The 17,649-nt window shown below is 37.4% G+C and overlaps 2 protein-coding genes across 2 annotated transcripts in view; one reads left to right on the top strand and one right to left on the bottom strand.

Annotated features, from left to right (window-relative positions):
- The first annotated feature begins 45 nt into the window (after positions 1-45).
- LOC111863887 (mediator of RNA polymerase II transcription subunit 29) lies at positions 46-5,280 on the top strand. The gene is made up of 4 exons (XM_023850681.2): positions 46-390; positions 780-841; positions 2,731-2,815; positions 4,414-5,280. Exons 1-4 carry the CDS (start codon positions 202-204, stop codon positions 4,627-4,629), a joined length of 552 nt encoding a protein of 183 aa, XP_023706449.1. The 5' UTR covers positions 46-201; the 3' UTR covers positions 4,630-5,280.
- A 6,702-nt stretch (positions 5,281-11,982) lies between these two features.
- Positions 11,983-17,649, bottom strand: part of LOC111863890 (microtubule-associated proteins 1A/1B light chain 3C) — a 45,353-nt gene continuing 39,686 nt past the window's right edge. Inside the window, exon 5 of the mRNA XM_023850684.2 lies at positions 11,983-14,129. The gene's annotated coding sequence lies outside the window, so the exon portion shown is untranslated. The remainder of the gene's footprint in view (positions 14,130-17,649) is intronic.

The following is a 17,649-nucleotide window of genomic DNA, read 5'->3' as shown; positions in this document are numbered from 1 at the left end:
ATGGGTCACAGAATAGTGCTCGGGCAAGAGCACGGGAACGGCACGGTATACGTTGGCTGAAGTTGCCAAGGTATTATTGTTAGTGCATGGTGTTTGTTTCAGCAGATTGCACCGAATTTCAGTAACTTTTGAGTCTTAAGTGTATTATGGACGCACATATTCGTCATCAGTAGTTCTGAGAAGCGTAACATTTATTAGGTAATGATGAATATGCCGCCAATGCAACAGCAGGGACCAGGAGTGATGCCTCCAGTTCCTCAGCAACCAGGGCCTGGTACACCCCAACAAGCTCAACAGTTGCAGCCTCAAATTCAACAACAAGCTCAAGAAAAATTAGATAATATTTCTAAAGTGAAGTCACTTATGACTCCACTTCGAGAATCACTTGCTGTAAGTATATATATATATTTTATTGCTGGTGGGGTGGGACTAAGTTCCTTGTACTGCGGCCACCTATGGCCTATTGTACCAGCCCCAGATGATAGGTGAGGGTGACTGTGGAGCAGTTGGTGGAATGAAGATTAGCAGGGGAAACCGAAGTACTCGGAGAAAACCTACCCCAGTGATACTTTGTCCACCACAAATTCCACTTGACCAGACCCGGGATCGAACCCTGGCCGCCGCGGTGGGAAGCCAGCGACTAACCGCTTGAGCTATGGCTATACCCTCAAAGTATATTAAAAGGTTAATTTTGCAAGCATGAAAATACCACCGAATGTGAATCTACAAAATGAGAAAGAATCAGTCTTTCACGTTGCTTATTTCATATTTGCTTTCAGTTGACATTAAAAACGGCAGCCCAGATTCTACACCAAAATAGTTTAGTGGATGTTGGATCTTTGTAAGTATTTTAAACTAATGGAAACCAAGAAAAAAATATGAGACATTGCCACAGGTATAAATTGGGATTAGTGTGACAACTTGGTACCATTCTGACACCCCCTTATGCTGTAGGTGTGACACTATTTCACATCATGTAAATCTTCATCCGTTCCACTATAAACTTTGTGTTGGAATGGAAGAGGTAGGGTTACTCAATAGTGATATACAATGAATGCTGTTCTCGATTAGGTCAATTTATAAACTCTTCATCCTCTCATCTCATTTTGTGCTAGTGCCTGCAGGTGGTATGTGAAGTATTATAAATATATGAAAATGAAGAGCTAAGGGAGATATTGCCAGTCACGGTAGCCGAGCGGTCTAAGCAAACGAAGACAGTGCATGTCTTCGTTTGCTCGGAAGCCGGGATCATGGGTTCCAGTCCCACTCAGGGCATGGATGTTTGTGTGTGTTTTTCTGTGTTTGTCTACAGGTAGAGGCCTTGCAATGAGCTGATCACTCGCCCAAGGAGTCCTACCGTATATGTAAGATCTAGTAAACCGAAGTGAAACGGAGAGTTTCATGGAGGTAGGCCTAGGCCGAAATTGGGGCTGTAGCGCCACAGGGAAAAAGAAAAGGGAGACATTACATTTTGGGCATAAAGACCAGTACCTGCACATGAGAGGGTGATCAAAATAACTTCAAAAGTTATCACAAAGCGGTCTATCACATTATCCATGGCCACTTCAGAAGTTTATTTCTGAAAACAAGACCTTAAGGCTAACCTTAAAAGTTGCCCCCAGCAAATCCACAAATTTAGACAGTTTTGTTTTTAAAAGATTAACTCCTTGGTTCCATTTTGAAAATCCCACATTTTGGGTTTTGTTTTAAAATAAATATATAACAGCCTTCTAAGTTAGGCCTTGGGTTTTGTTTGTACAAATAAACTCCTACAGTTGGTAGCAAAAACATGGCAGACAACATGGCAGTAATGTTGAGTCACCCTTTTTTTTTATTGCTAGTGGGGTGGGACTAAGTCGCTTGTACTGCGGCTACTTTTGGCCTATTGTACCAGCCCCGGATGATAGGTGAGGGTGATTGTGGAGCAATTTGTGGAATGAAGATTGGCAGGGGGAACCAAAGTACTCTGAGAAAACCTGCCCCAGCGCCACTTTGTCCACTACAAATCCCACTTGACCAGACCCGGGATCGAACCCGAGCCACCGCAGTGGGAAGCCAGCGACTGACCGCTTGAGCAATGGCGTGGCCATGAGTCACCCTTTAGTACATAAGTACTGAAACTCATTGAAACTTTAACATGAAACTGTTAAAAACAAGCTTTGCCAAAAATTTATAACCTCATTAACTGGAAAAATTTTGGAAATACACCTGCGTTTATATAAAGTAACATCGATAGAATTACAATGTATGCTGTGTGGTTCTGCTGTATAGGGGAAATTTTATGGAAAAAGTGAATACTAATACTGACTCCAGCATACGTTCCACTGCTTCCATCTTCTGCCTCTGTTTGCAACTACTGTATAAGTATTTAGTTGAAAATGGAAGGTGCAGATTTAGTGTTTTTGTATGCATAGGTTTTTGGTCCAACAGGCTCTTTGAGAGAAGAGCTGTTAATTTTCCTTGTATGCTTTCTCTGTAAGACTCACTCGTCCTATTCACATTGACCCTGAAGATGAAGTCAGCATGTACCTCTGAAATGTCGGCAATACTGACCATATTTACGTGTTGCAAATACCCAAAAGCTGAATCCACATCAGCAGTGAACACATTTGAAAGCATAGAATCAATAATAATGCAGATTTTTCATACTATTAGGCCAGCTACACACTTTGTTGCCTTGCTTACAATGTTTAGATGTCTAACGACTATTTTAAATGGAAATTTTTGCAGGAAAGGTGTAGATGTTCCTGTGCCCCGCTTTGATAAGAACATGGAAGAATTTTATTCGCTATGTGATCAGATTGAATTACATTTGGTAAGTGCAAGTCTCTGTTTCATGGAATTGAATTTTTTTGTCCACATCACTCAGTATGGTTATTGTTTGTTACAGTTAAGATATTTTCTCCTTCCTTTGTCATTTTGTATGGTACCAAAAGCTTTGGAAAGATATGACTCTCGCTGCATTATCATTTTGTAGTCATCATATTTTTAAAATTCCTAAAATTAAAATTCATTTCAGTCATTAGTTTTTTATATATTTATTTATTATTTAACAAATGCTGCTAGTCTTCATGTTGTGTAAGTATGTATTCTTTGTTGTCCAAGAAGAGAGGCTTTTAAATCTGGACCAAATAGTGTTATGCTAGCACTTAGGGGAGAACCATCTCTCCTTGGACACAATACAAATTCATCCTCCTGTAGGTGTGTTATGACATCTTCTGGTGCCAGGAGGGCTGCACACTGATGCCACGTGTGTGTAATCTGAGAGTGTGTGATGATGGAGGGACTGCAGCACGCATGGATTAAAAGCTTTTGCTACGTTTTAAAGTACTGGCAACCCATATTTAGTCAAAACGTTAGGATGCACGGTGAGGACTAGTGGGAAGTTCCAGATTTTGGGCATTGGTCAGGGGTTAGCACCATTGCTTACCCTTCCAGAAAGGTATAAATTGTTGCTGTTTGATGACTGTGGGTGATTTTCTTCTGGGAGTGCAGTTAGTGAAGTCTCTGTTTCATCAGCCTTAAGCGATTTCTGAAGGGTCATTGTCTGGTTCAGATCCTCGTTAGGTTGATTTTTAGGTGTAAGCACTTGTGACAACTTTTAGAAAGTATGATACTTTTATATGTTACCTGGTAGATTTTTAGTTTGATAAACCTTGAATCAAGTGTNTAATAAAGGGTTAGAGCATGAATCCGGTTTCTTTATTGCCACACCTTGTAGATAATGCAGTTAATTTTAAGTTCATTTAATGATGTGTTTTGAGAGTATTAGTATTCTTTATACTTCATGTAGTCTTTTTAATAATATACTTATAAATCATACCTTAATCAGTTCAACCATTGGTATAGTACAAGCCTGTTCTCTCACAGATTCACCCTTCAGTATTAATGCAGGCAAAGGAAGGTGTGTGGGCATATCCCAAGCAGTAGTGGGTTGGTGTAGTGATAACACTGCACTTGTATTTGCAAGGCATTCAGTTTAAATCTCAGCTGGGGCACTGGCTATCTTGAGGTTTTCATGATTTTCCTCAGTACCTCCAGACATAAGGCAGGATATCATGGCAATTAGCCCATGACTGTTTTCTTCCAAGTCCTTTCTAATTCAACACTATAGACCAGATAATAGTAGTGTGGTATAAACCACAAAAAAAAAACAAACAAATCTTCTGATACTGTGGGGCTGATATGCATGTGAGTATCAGGAATCATCCTGGGGTAAAGGGTGGCCAGCTGGTGTGTATGGCTGAAACCTTACTGCCATCTGTGGGCTGATTGTTTAGAAAATGTGGAGGCCTCAACATCTCATAACCCTCCACGGTCTGTTACAGGGATAGCTTTACTTCTTTCTCTTTTTATTTTGTTTTTCTTTTATACTTTTTTTGGCATAATCTTGGGTTCTGTTTTTTCTCTCAGAAAACATCAATAGAGTGCTTGACACAGGGTGCAGCAAGCCAACGATACCTGCCACTACCTGTTGCCCTTACTCGTACCGATCCACTACCAAACCAAGAAGGTGCAGCATTGACATATCCACAGTACCTTAATACAGTCCGAGCTCAAGTTAGCTTTGCAAAGGAAGTTCATGATATGCTGGACAGTGCAGCACAGAATGTTGCCCCAGGAGAATAAATGTGCTCAGTTTTAAGGAACATCACTCTGTCGAAACTTCAGAACTGTTCATCAGAATATAAACTTCACAACTGGAAAACAAACTGCTTTGGTGAATTAGATTTCTTCCCAGTCACTGCTTATTGTATGGATTGTGATCTTCAGGGTTATGATACCATATAGTTTGATAGGTAGTTACCAGTGTCAGAGAGAAACCTGCTACCTTCATCTTATACCCTGAATATGGTGGCAGTCTATTCTTCCAAAATGCTGGTAATCACTTACCAGACCGCTGTGTCATAACTCAGAGAAGACCACACTCCATGAAAACCTTATACCTCATTATTTATTCATTTATTTCTTTATGTTTTATTTTAAGATACTGTTGGTATCTAGACTATTTACTAGTGGCATTGACTAACTATGAAGTACAGTTATTTGATGATGATGATGATGATGATGATGATGATGATGACAGTCACCAGGATGTTGTCCAGGGGAAGAGGGGAGCAGCCAGAAAATTTGCTTCTTATAAATTTATATTTAAGCCATTTAAGTACATTTTTACTGTCATCCTAGAGTACTGAGGAGAGGAAAAAATATTTTGTTTGAATTTTAATTTTTGGTATTAGTATTTGGTGTATTTCCTCAGTTCACCTATCTGCATCTCCTCATGCTNAACCCATAATCCCAATGTAAGTTTTGAGGCTTTCACGGCGGTGACTATGAAGAAAGCAGTCTTCTGGGATTTGGCACCGTGTATACACGGTGCCAAATCCCAGAAGACTGCTTTCTTCATAGTCACCGCCGTGAAAGCCTCAAATCTTACATTGGGATTATGGGTTCAGTTCTCATTCGAGCCATGGATGTCTGTCCGCATTTATTCTGTGTGTAGGTAGCGGCCTTGTGATGGCCTAATATCCTGTCCTAGGAGTCCTGCTGACTCTATACAGATTAAGAAACTGAAAAAGTGATCAAGGTTTCTCTTGGCTGTAGAGCCATAGATAGATAGATAGATAGATCTTCTCATGTTGTCAGCAGTAAGACTACCTGCATGGAGGACCAGAGTGATTTTTTGTTTCAGAGAACATAGTGAAATGTTTATTTGTGGCAGGAGAAGAACCATTTTTATCAGATGCTAAATAAGGAAAATGTATTTGGGAAAGAAAAACAGTGATAGAATTTAAATTCAACTCTACACATTTAGCCCTTAATAATCAGAATTCATGTTTTGATTCATCTTTCATGAATGAAATTACTGTACTGTTTACTATTTTGAAGAAATCAAGTAACTTGTTATATATTTAATTTGTAAGAAACATCTTGAAGATGCCCACTATCACATAGTGATGTAGCATGTTACTGTTATTTTTGTTACTTCCACGTGGATCGAATGATGAGTGAGAATCAGTGTTCACTCTACTCCTGCTTTATTAAGACTCTGAGATCTGATACAGAAGTACGCCTTGTATACACATACAGGCTTATAACCATAGTAACACATAACAATATAAAGATACTGTTGTTACACATGTAATTGTACTTACACATAACAGTAAACATCACTTAGGTAACAAGAAATAACCTAGTTCTTAAATTGTTTACTATGATGTTGCCAACTCTAACATTATATTTCAGTATTTGAGAGTTGCCAACATAACAGTTACATCATTAGAAATTTACCAGATTATATTTTAAACATACAATGGGAACCAAAATTGCCATGCCAGAGATCTTGTTACCTCTCAAGGTATGATATACCCTTGGAGATGTTTCAGACACTTACACAATATGTATTCATTGACCTCCATAGCCTGAGATTCAGGACTTAATAGTAACATGCACAGCTGTATTTAATCTTTTTTACTTTTGAAATCAATATTATATGGATTCATTATTGTCATTCCCAGATATCTGAATGTAACCCATATTAAAGAATTCATAACAGTTTGAATTCTCATCTGAGTGTTGTTAGGAAGATGAAGTCAAGGAGCTGCACAGGGACAAGTATGGATTATATATGCTAGTGATTTTGTTTTGTGAATGTACAAGTTTCCAATGTCTTGTTGGCTTGTTGACATGTTTTATATTCTGTGCCTGTGCACATTTGTGAATAATCTGAAACGCAAATGTATATGTATGTATGTATGTATGTATGTATGTAGTGTATATGGGAGAGATGAGGAGTATATATATCTTTCTGGAAAACCTGAAGTGAAGAGAAGCCTTGGAAGATCTAGGCATAGATATGAGGATAATATTAAAATTTATTCCAAAGAAGTATATTGGAGGGTGTGAACCGGATTCATCTTGCTTATGACAGGAACCACTGGGAAGGTCTTGGGAATAAGGTAATGAGCCTTTGGGCTTTGTCTAAGATGCAGAATGATCTAATTTCTCAAGGATTCAGGTCAGCAGAGTTAGCAGTCTAAACTAGTGGCCTGTATCTGCCCTATTCACCAGGATTGACTTAATACTAATCATTGCATGGCCTTTGTATATCTGTAACAGGTTTTACTCTCCAACAGGATGTTTATGGCTGCATTATCACACTGTCCGAAGTGTAAGGATATTCAAGTGCACTTTTAACGAAGTCAGGTTTGTAGGTCATGCATACGCTTATCATCGGTGAAGATAACACGGTTAATATGGAGAACATCACTGGAAGAGGTTCAGCTAGGATTTCTCTTTCTCATAATTTGTATTGGTCATATGTAAAACATTTACTCAGATATTTTTGAAATTTGTTCTTTGTGATTTTGCATGTCTTAATAACAGTGAATTCATAAATCATTTCTCCAGGTGTCTCTGTAGTATAACATCCATTGGTGTCTCCCCAGACATCTTTGCAAGTTGGGCAACCAGGTAGCAGTGATCATTAAGCATGGACAACCTATCACCTACAGTTTGTTCCAAGAGGGTAATAAAAATATCACTGAGATTTTGGATTTCAGAGGTAGGAATGGAATAGAAGGCAGGCACTAAATATTTCCATTGAGCCCAGCAGTTTTGTGTTACATATAATACATTAAAGGAATATAAAACTTTTACTATAATATACATTTATTTACCCTATACACAGTTTGAACTATGACAATACATGATGTAATATTCAACCCTCTTCTCTGTTACTGAGACAGAGCAACAAGAAAACACTTTACTGGGACATATGATGTTACTGAATTTGCTCTTACATGCCATAACATGCTGCAGGAAAACTTCCTGATTTTGGAAAACAATCACAGTGCTTACCAGTTAAGAGGATGAAGACTGTAGCTAGACAGCCCATCTTACAGCTCTGCTTTTATTAGACTTATATGTTGTTATACCAAAGCATGTCTAACTTGTTACATCCTGCCAGAACTGCTCATATTTATAATTTTATACAAGCAAGCATGACATCATTAACATTCAGTTGGTAATGTTCACTTTGAACAATGTCTTCATTAACTGCCAATCACAGGCAGGCTAAAAGAATTTGTTCAGCATTGCAAAGAATGTGTAAAGTGCTGTAGTCATGTAGAAACAGTATGACTGGCTTTGGGTGAATGGCAGAATAGAATTCATTGATCATTAGGAACACTGTACACTGTATATTTAATATTTTAACATACAATTTTATATGTTGGCATCGAATAAAAGATATCTCCACAAATAAACATTATTTAATAATACAATAAAGGAAACATTTTAATAATTGAATATGTTAATGTTTTGCATATAGTTTTATGGTGGCATGAACATAGACAAATAACATATATGACTTCCCTAAATTGTAAATATTGGCAAATGTAGGGGAAAATAGTAGAAAAGTAAAGAGTGTAAATATTTTACTTGATGGCCACAAAGAGCCAAAACGTAAAATAATATATGAAGTTTATAAATTTTTGTTGTGATGGAACCAATAATAAGTCAGTGATCATTGTAATATACAGAGTGATTCATGAGGAGTTATTGCCACTTATGGAGCTCATTTCTGAAGACATTTTGAGCAAAAAGTGTCATATAAACCTGGGTCCTATACTCATTATTTACAGAGTTATGTTCATAATTTGAAGGTTTCTAAATTTTAATTTTAAATACAAAATTACGTTGTTTTAATGTATTTATTGTCACTAAACAAATTAATTCTATGGACTTGATTCTCTATAGTTCACTTTTGCAAAGTCTTACAGAGATTACAACACATATTAAAAAATTCCGCCCTCTGCTTCAATACACTTGTCTGGATGTTTGTGAACCGCGCACGTTGTTCTATGTAGGTGCACACTGTTATCTCTGATTTCCATAGCAGCATGCATGATGCGATCAAGTAGTTCCTCACGTGTTTGTGCCTTGCTTTGGTAAACAGTGTCCTTCGTCCATCCCCAAATACAATAATCTAATGGGGAAAGGTCTGGCAATCAGTTCACAGTAGTGTGTTTCCAATTATGAACGTAACTTTGTAAATATTGAGTATAGGACCCAGGTTTATATGACACTTTTTGCTCAAAATGTCTTCAGAAATGAGCTCCATAAGTGGCAGTAACTCTGCCTGAATCACTCTGTATATCACATTACGAAATGTGATTTGAGGTTCTTACAGCGGTGACTATGGAAAGTAATGTCTCTTTGAGTGTGATGGTATGTAGTCTGCTAGAAGTTCACCAGTAATCTGTAGGAGCATACTGACTCCATTTTCGGGACCAGAGAGTAGATCAAAGAAGTACTATTTGCTGGTTATCATATTTTCCATTTTTACACTGTGCATTTTCTAACTGTTTTAACTTCCTGCAGAATGAAGACATCACGGATTTAAAGTAATGTCTGTTTTTCTATATAGTTTACTCTGTGGTGAATCGTTAAGATGGAGAGAAAATATGAAGACGTTTCACAGGCTAGTAATTTATGTAAAGCTTATAAGACAGTAAGAATGTCTTTAATTGTCCTCTACGTTTATTTTATTTTAAGAATTCTCATTATGACCTTTTCTAATGAGAACTCATGATGATTTGGAATGCAGAAACTGATAATTCAATTAAATCCTTGAAACTCTCTTAATGAGAATTTATGCATTTGGCAATTGGAAAAGGTTAAGTTCAGCATTATGCAAGGCCTGTCTGCAATGTAGATATGATGAGTCAGTCACTTAGGATTCCACTTAAAATTAATCAGATTTAGTTCACAGAATGACTGAATGTGCTCAAAGTAGACTTTGAATACAGCTTTTATCCATGTTAGAATATTTGAAGGGTGGCACAGTCTGTCCTCATGTATATGAGGTCAGGAATGTGTTCCCTATCTTGATCAACCTTTTGACATGTATGAACATAAAGATGCATTGAAATCAGAAGTGATGCAAAGAGTATTGACATAAACATATGTTTTGCATGTACTGTCAAGTGTGTACTGCTAGTCTGCTTGGCCCAAAAGCTTTTAAAATTGTGAAAAATAAACCCACCATTTAAGATGCAATTTTCTAAGGGTCAGAATGTGCCTGGTGTTTTACGTCTTTCTTGTATCATAGGTTCCATTCTTATGGGTCAATGAACAAAAAATCTCAAATTTCTTCTCACGATCTCTCCTTTTCAATTTATTGCCAGCTTTTTCCTCTCTTCTTGATGTCTTCCAGAACCTGAGTTAACAGTTTTGTTCTGGCTCATATAATGGTTCTGTTTCCTTTAAATTTTTATTCTAATGTCTTTCTTAGTATCCTTGTTTTGTCCCTTCTCTTTGTATGGCAAGACCAATGTAATTACTTTTCTTCTAACTCTATTAACAAATTCTGAATTTCAACTTTTATAAAAATGTCACTCCTAACTTTATTCATTCTTGCCCCTCCCTCATATTCTTACAGTTCCTTATCCATTGGTTGGCTTTTTATCTTGCTACTTCAATACCATTTAATCCACACAGCTTACTCTTATACCCTGAAAACGGAAGCAGCAGGTTCCCCCAAAACATTGGTTAATGTACACTAGATCTACTCAGTGTCACATCTCGGAAGTTGGTGATCATAGTCATCACCATGAGAGCCTCAGACCTCACTTTAATTAGCGGGTAAACAAAATAGGAGTAAAGCTCCTTTTCCATGAGCATTTGTAGCAGGTTTTAGTGAAAATTTGATTTAAATGGAGCTGTTTCCATAGTCATACAACTCATCGATGGTTCACTGAGACACGCTATAGAAAGTGGTGCACAAGTACTTGTGAAAGGAGCCTAAAGTAATGCTATATGTAGGTAACTCTCATAGCCCCTTCAATGCCTCAGGTTCATGTAAAAATTCAGTTTCTACATCATAGAGCAGTGTTTCTTAACTGCCAGGCCCTCCTATAGAAAGAATTTATTGGGCCACGGTTATAGAGAATATAATTTGTCTCCTTTACAAAGCCTAACCGCTTAATGCTGTTTATGGAGCTAATTGCTGTATTTTGTGAGAATTATATGACACACTATATGGAGAGAATGCAGAGATTTTATATTAATACATACAGTACAGTTTCCACTGTGCTCTGGAGGATTAACCTTCCAATATAAATCATTTATTTCTTACATATAGGAAAACATACCATATGGCAGTCACAGGCTGAATGTCTTTGCTACCTTAATGCCAACTGTGTCATTAATGAAGTCTTGAGTCATGGGGGTATATGTCTTGTGTGGAGGAAGAACCATTATCAAGAACTAGGTTAGATTAGTTTCGATTAGAATTGTCTGATGTGTTCATCCTTTTATTGCCACATCCTGATCTTGGCTAGTGCAGGCTGTAGCACATTGTTTCATACAATTAATTAAGCACTATGCCATGAGGATATGGGGGAATGGAAGTACAGCTCCATGAATTCTTAACCTTGAACTACGTGCAGGTGAGAGGTCAGCTTCATGCCATGACTACTTTACCCCAGGGGAGAAAGAACCCATGGTACCCACTGGATAGGAGGCTGGATGCTGAGCAGGGAAAAATCTCTTTCCCATGTCAGGAATTTAATCTTAATTCTTCAGTCATTCAGGCTTTGGCCTAGTTACAATCCCAACTTAGCTCTTCAAGCTCCTGCCCTGGTCTGTAACTTTCATTATTTAATTTTTCTGATGTCTATGTTTTCACTGATAAACTTTTAAGTACTCTTCAATCTCTCAACAAACATTTCATGGTGTTTCTCTTTTCCTGTTCTGATGACTGTGAACTAAAAGAATATGGGGCAGTCTAATTAAGGATCAAAAATTGCAAATAACCAATCTGGTGAAGGAGACTACAAAATAAATCCAGCAAACAACACAAATATTTTTTTCAAGATGCTTTAATATAAAAAAATCAGTCTTGTATAATAAAACAACAAATTCCATATCATAAAACCCACTTTGGCAACATAAGTATGTGTTATCTGAATTAACATATTAAACATGACATTATGTGTACAATAATATTCAAAACGAGAGCTAACATTGTCAGTAATTCAACAATCTCTCACCTCAAGCGTCACTGTTATTTCATTTCACTGCCCATTTCCCTTCAAGTAAATATTTATGCACAGCTTAAGAATTTTTTAGTTTTATTTACATAAAAAGACTCAACTTCACTATTACCTTTTATTTATTTCCATCATAAAGTTAAATAACTACTTTTATGTCAGCCTTCAAAGAAATTCTTTATGGAGAAGCATCATCGTCATTTTTCGAACTTTGATTTTAATTTTTTCCCCCTTAATTTTATTTCAGATTTGGATATATTTATATTCCGGTCTCACTAGTGAAATGAGTATCATAGTCAAGTTTTTCTTACAAAACAAACATCAATCAATCTGAGACACACCAACTGCTAGCACCATAGCATATACTCCAAAGTGATGCAAGCTCAAGAAGATGTGTATTGAATTTCCACTGTCACTGTAGCTCATCTGCTGACATCGATCCAACTGACCAATTTACTGGAACACTGCCAATCTTGTCAGAGACATCAAAATTTACAGCTCTATATATGTATTCTTGTATTTAAGCATCCTGTTGCATTACTATATTCAACCTTGTTTACATACAATTTTCCGTCAAATAAGCAACTACTTATTTCTTCATTTGCATTTGCTTTCGCTATTAACATAACATAATGTCTGCACATGCGAAGACAACACTATACGCTGCTTGTGGGAACAACAGACAAGCAACGGGCAAAACTGTAGACAAAACATAACAATGGGCTTGCATATGGAAAGGGTTAGCCGCTGCAAGGCAGACAACTGAAGAAGGGTATATTGCTTAGACAAGTGAACAACGCCATTGTGATGAGTTTTATATAATTAAAAATGTAAACGATTTTAACTGATTTTAAATGGAGTGAACTGTAACATGCAAGATTTTAACGCACAACAGGTAGTACAATTGTAACATTTTAATATGAAATTTTCAGTTATGCACATGTGAAAAGCACAATATTCAGTGCAGTGTAGCAGGGTTGGCATAATGAGACACCTGAAGATGAAACATGTTCTGTTAATAGTGAAAGCAAATGTCAATGTGAATGAAGAAATAAATAGTTGCATTACTGAAGGAAAATTGTATGTAAAGGAGGTTGTCTATATACATAGTTAGGTTCAAGAACTGAGGGAATTACGGCTGGAAGATGCGGGTAATGAGAGGTGGAGGCAAAAGGCAAACAACAGAGGACAGACGTACATCATATAGGAAACTGAGGATTGTAGAGCCAAGGATTAAGTAAATATGAGCTAAAATTGAATTGAAATACAAAGTATAACATTTTGACTGAATATTGATCTGAGAATTTTTAAAATACTGGATTCTGACCACGTGAACTTTACAAAATTCACAGCATGCTCATTTATGTAGGACAGAAAATTAAAGAAGAGTTCTTATTACACTAAAATACAGCAGTCACTAGAAACAGGTGTAGGAGGAAACCCCAGATAAACCTGGGAGAGTATTCAGAACATACTGAGGGATAAATGAGCATGATGGAAGGAGGCCAAAATTATAACCAAGCATCATACAGACCTCCCAAAGAAGTATCAACACAGTGCAAGATTTGAGGCTTTCATAGCAGAGATTACATATGTGTCACCATGTAGTTTGGTACATACACTACAAGGCTTCATTTCCCAGAAGACAGATTGGGTGGGGGTGGGAAAAACGGCTTTATGTAAGCCTGCAGATCATTCAAGGTCAAATTATTTTAAACCATAATTTGAAGTATGTCATCACAACATTATGACACAGACACTGTCTTGTGTTCCTCTTCCACAAGACCATTACATAGTGATGGGTCATTAACTTCAGGTCTCAAATGTATGGCCGAACTCAACATTAAGTCCTGTGAATCTGAGCAAACCTTCAACATCGATCCACTTGCACTGTTCAATGAATTTACTGTAAAACAAATTAACACTGTTCAGGTGGCCATTCCAAGAAGGAGTTCCAATCCTAGACACCTGCCCCATTTGGTGGCTTACTCCTAACAGCCACACTGCATCAGTCATCTAGGCTTCATGAAAAATTTGTACGAGGAACTGCATACCCTCTTGGCAATGTTGTAGCTGCAACACAGCAGACACCAAGATTCAGTTCTCTTGTCAATGTTCATGTGCTTCTTGGTTATTTTGTAACAGATTATACAGTAGGAGGTGCTGGAACTTACTGAACTTTGAACATGCATATTATCATTGTCAGAAGGGTGGGAGCTGGAAACAGGCATGGATTGGATGGCACAGGTATTTAGGTATATGCTTTTGATGCAGCATATACTTTACATTTAACCCACTTATTAAAAAGGATGGACTAAAATATTTTTCTGCGAGTTTCAGTAGAGTTGCATGGAGTTTGTGAGTCACAGTTTGGCCATATCTGTAATGCAGCATGGGAGGATGACTGAATGATAAACTGTGCAGGATCTGGTAGGAAATGCTGATTTATCCTGAAGATTCGTGCTGTGTTTGTTCATGTATCAGTTAAAGAGGTCAAATGCCTTGTTACTGTTTACACTGTTTCTGAAGTCTATTAAAGACACGTGTAAACAACATAATATGCATACACAGTAATTAATTCGTTTTGTATTTACAAACCTTATCACCACTGGGAGTGTGGTAAATAATATAGAAGGCATGTGATGTCATATATATTCTTTACTTTTTAAGTATCTGAATTCAGTGATACATTATTCACTACAGCTGGAATAGCTGAGCCAGCATAGTGATGGGATACTGGTTAGGTGGCCATGGGATCAGGGTTCAATTCACAGCAGGGACAAGGGATTTTTCTGTCCTCCACAGCATCCAGACTGGCTCTGGGCCCACCCAGGCACCCATACAATTGATTCAGGGGGTTCTTTCCCCTAGGGGTAAAGTGGCCACAGGGTTTGGCTGATCAATCACCATCATCTAGTGCTGAGGTCAAGAACAGTGGAGCTATACTACCACTCCTCCATACATCTTCATGGCATGGTACTTAATTAAGTAGTTTAAAAGGAATTCATTGGCACTTTCTCACTGTTCACTGACTTTCATGTGTCTTAAAACATTAAAGTATCTTGTACTGTAGAATGATGTGTACAGAAGATTAACTTAACACACATGTAGTTGTAAGCAATAAGTATAACTTTATAATAAGTGTAAAGATGGAGGCCTCATTAATCCTTTAAATGTCACACACAAGATATCAAGCTTTGAAGCAATGACACATATATACTGAATTTACTTGGCATTTTAGAAGATCAGTGAAAGAAGGTCTCCCGTACTCCCCCAACAGTTCAACAAATATTTTCAGATTTTTAATAATGATAATAAAATATTAAAATGGAAATACTATATTATATTTACAATATTATATTTCAGCATCCTGTTACACTTACTATATCTGAGAAAAGATAGTTAAATAAGGAAATTGCATACAAGGACTTAAGTACCACATCATAGAGCCATATGGGGGAATGGAGGTATAGATCCACATATCCTTAACTTTGGCATTAGATGCAGGTGAATGGTCAGCTTTGTGTCCCAGCCACTTTACCTCCAGGGAAAGAACCCCAGGTATCCATTAGGTAGGAGGCTGGGTGGGCCACAGAGCCAGTCTGGATGCTGTGGAGATGAGATATAGCTCTCTCCCATTGAAAACTGAACCTTGATTCCTCAGTCAACCAGCCTGTAGTCTAGACACTATACTGACTGAGCAGTACCAGCTCACTATTTGCACTAAAGATGTGTGATGTAATAAAAAAGTAATTTCACTGTTTCAGTTCCAGATGTAAGATAAATCTGGGCAGTGATTGGAGACTCTGAAATAAAACCTGAGATTCAGACTTGTGAAGCCTAACTGCTCTGTGAATCCCAAAATCTTTCTGAACTGAATCAAGAAATAAACAAAAGTCGCTTTAATATAGGGGGCAATTAATTCCAGATTCATTTACAGCAAGCAGTCACTGCCACGTTTATCAAAACTGCTGGCACTGAACCATGAACAAGACAGATCCCATAGCTTGAGAATTAATCCGTCCAGTACACTGTTCATAGGACAAAAGGACTTCTGTGTGTACAATTACAGGCTAGTGAATACTGCTCAAACATCTCAGAAATGTTGAGATTGCCAGTCTTCTGGGAAATGATGCCATGTAGCTTTGTACAAATGTCAAATGTATTTATTTATAGTTTATTTAATAAAACCATTAGCAGCTCAGATTATAGTGTTCAATGAATGGATGATATTGAAGAGTGAATTGGAAAGAATGTGGAAGAAAGCAGTCATAACCTAATCTGCGGTACTATTGTAACACACTTGTCTGGAGGGAAAGAGAAAAACCATCACACACCTCACTCAGTTAAGGGTCCACATTGAGATTGGAACCAGGTTCCCGAATATACATCACAAGCAATACTGCTTGAGCCAACCTCCTGAGTGCTTCTACCCTTAGGCTGTGAAAATGGAGACTGTACATTCTGCTGAGATGTTGGTACACACACATATTAGACTACAGGGTGTCACACCCCAGACAAATGATTATCTCTGAGGTCGATTCTACAGCTAAACTGCAAAGAATTAACTGTAGGATAACAGATGAATGATGACGTGAAAGAGGTTTGGAAGGAAGTAATGTCCTAATCAAAACACTGTTGCAGAAATTGCCTGAACCTCAAACAGGATAGCTGGTATCCTGAACCAGTTTCAAAGCAGGCACATTCTGAATATGAGTCTGGAGTGTTACAGCTACACCAGTCCACTCTTGACACTCTAATTTTAATGCTCTCTGCTGTGAGAAACTCAAATCTCATATCTCAAGAACATCTGACACAAACTATGCCTTGTATGACTGGCTGGGCTCCCAAATAATTACTGCAAATATCAGCACACCATTTGGAAGTTTATGTTTTTCAGACATGAAGGACTGTCATTAGAGAGCATTACAACTGCAGCTAGAGACAAAATTCAAGACAAACGTGTACTGCAATCTTGCAAATAAACAACATGACAACCTTATCTCAGCAGAACTAATAGCAGTAGTATTTAAAATGTGCAATCTACATCACTTTCAAACAAACAAAATACCCAATTCTTTGCCCAGGATATGGTTCTTTTACCTGTCAATATCAAAATATGCATGGGCTAAAACTTGAAGGAAGTAGTAAGACTCAAATTAAGAAATTAAAATTTATTTATGTAATCCAAACTGACAATGGGAATGATGATTCGAATAGCATCCAAAATTCTACTGAAATACTCCCATACTGCTTTAACAGCTATAGCTGCAATATACAATGGCAAGGGTATGGAGTAAATTTCACAAAATCTTTCTACTCAGTGTTCTCGATTAGGTCTGTGGGAGAAATAGGATATTTACATTTTTATATGCATTAGAATTGTTAAATATCATAATTATGATATCATATCATATCTTAAACTGCTGCATCCTGTTGCACTGTGTACATCTGCTTTTGTGTTCACTTTTTTTGCCATCTATGTGCAACATCGGGTAATATTCTCTCATTGTCTTCTCTTTATTGTCACTACATGTTCTGGCCTATCCGACCATCATCAGGCATGCTGGTTGTTGTGATGAAGGACTCCGCT

This window comes from Cryptotermes secundus, unplaced genomic scaffold (genome assembly GCF_002891405.2).
Source record: "Cryptotermes secundus unplaced genomic scaffold, Csec_1.0 scaffold171, whole genome shotgun sequence".
Classification (NCBI taxonomy): domain Eukaryota; kingdom Metazoa; phylum Arthropoda; class Insecta; order Blattodea; family Kalotermitidae; genus Cryptotermes; species Cryptotermes secundus.
The sequence above is the reverse complement of the archived record's forward strand: the minus strand, read 5'-3'. Positions and strand labels throughout refer to the sequence as shown.

Bases quoted from the DNA above. Each gene is read 5' to 3' on its own strand.
- LOC111863887 (XM_023850681.2), top strand. From the start codon at position 202: ATGATGAATATGCCGCCAATGCAACAGCAGGGACCAGGAGTGATGCCT. The intron at 391-779 runs GTAAGTATATAT...ATTTGCTTTCAG, and splicing joins CACTTCGAGAATCACTTGCT to TTGACATTAAAAACGGCAGC. The intron at 842-2,730 runs GTAAGTATTTTA...AAATTTTTGCAG, and splicing joins TTAGTGGATGTTGGATCTTT to GAAAGGTGTAGATGTTCCTG.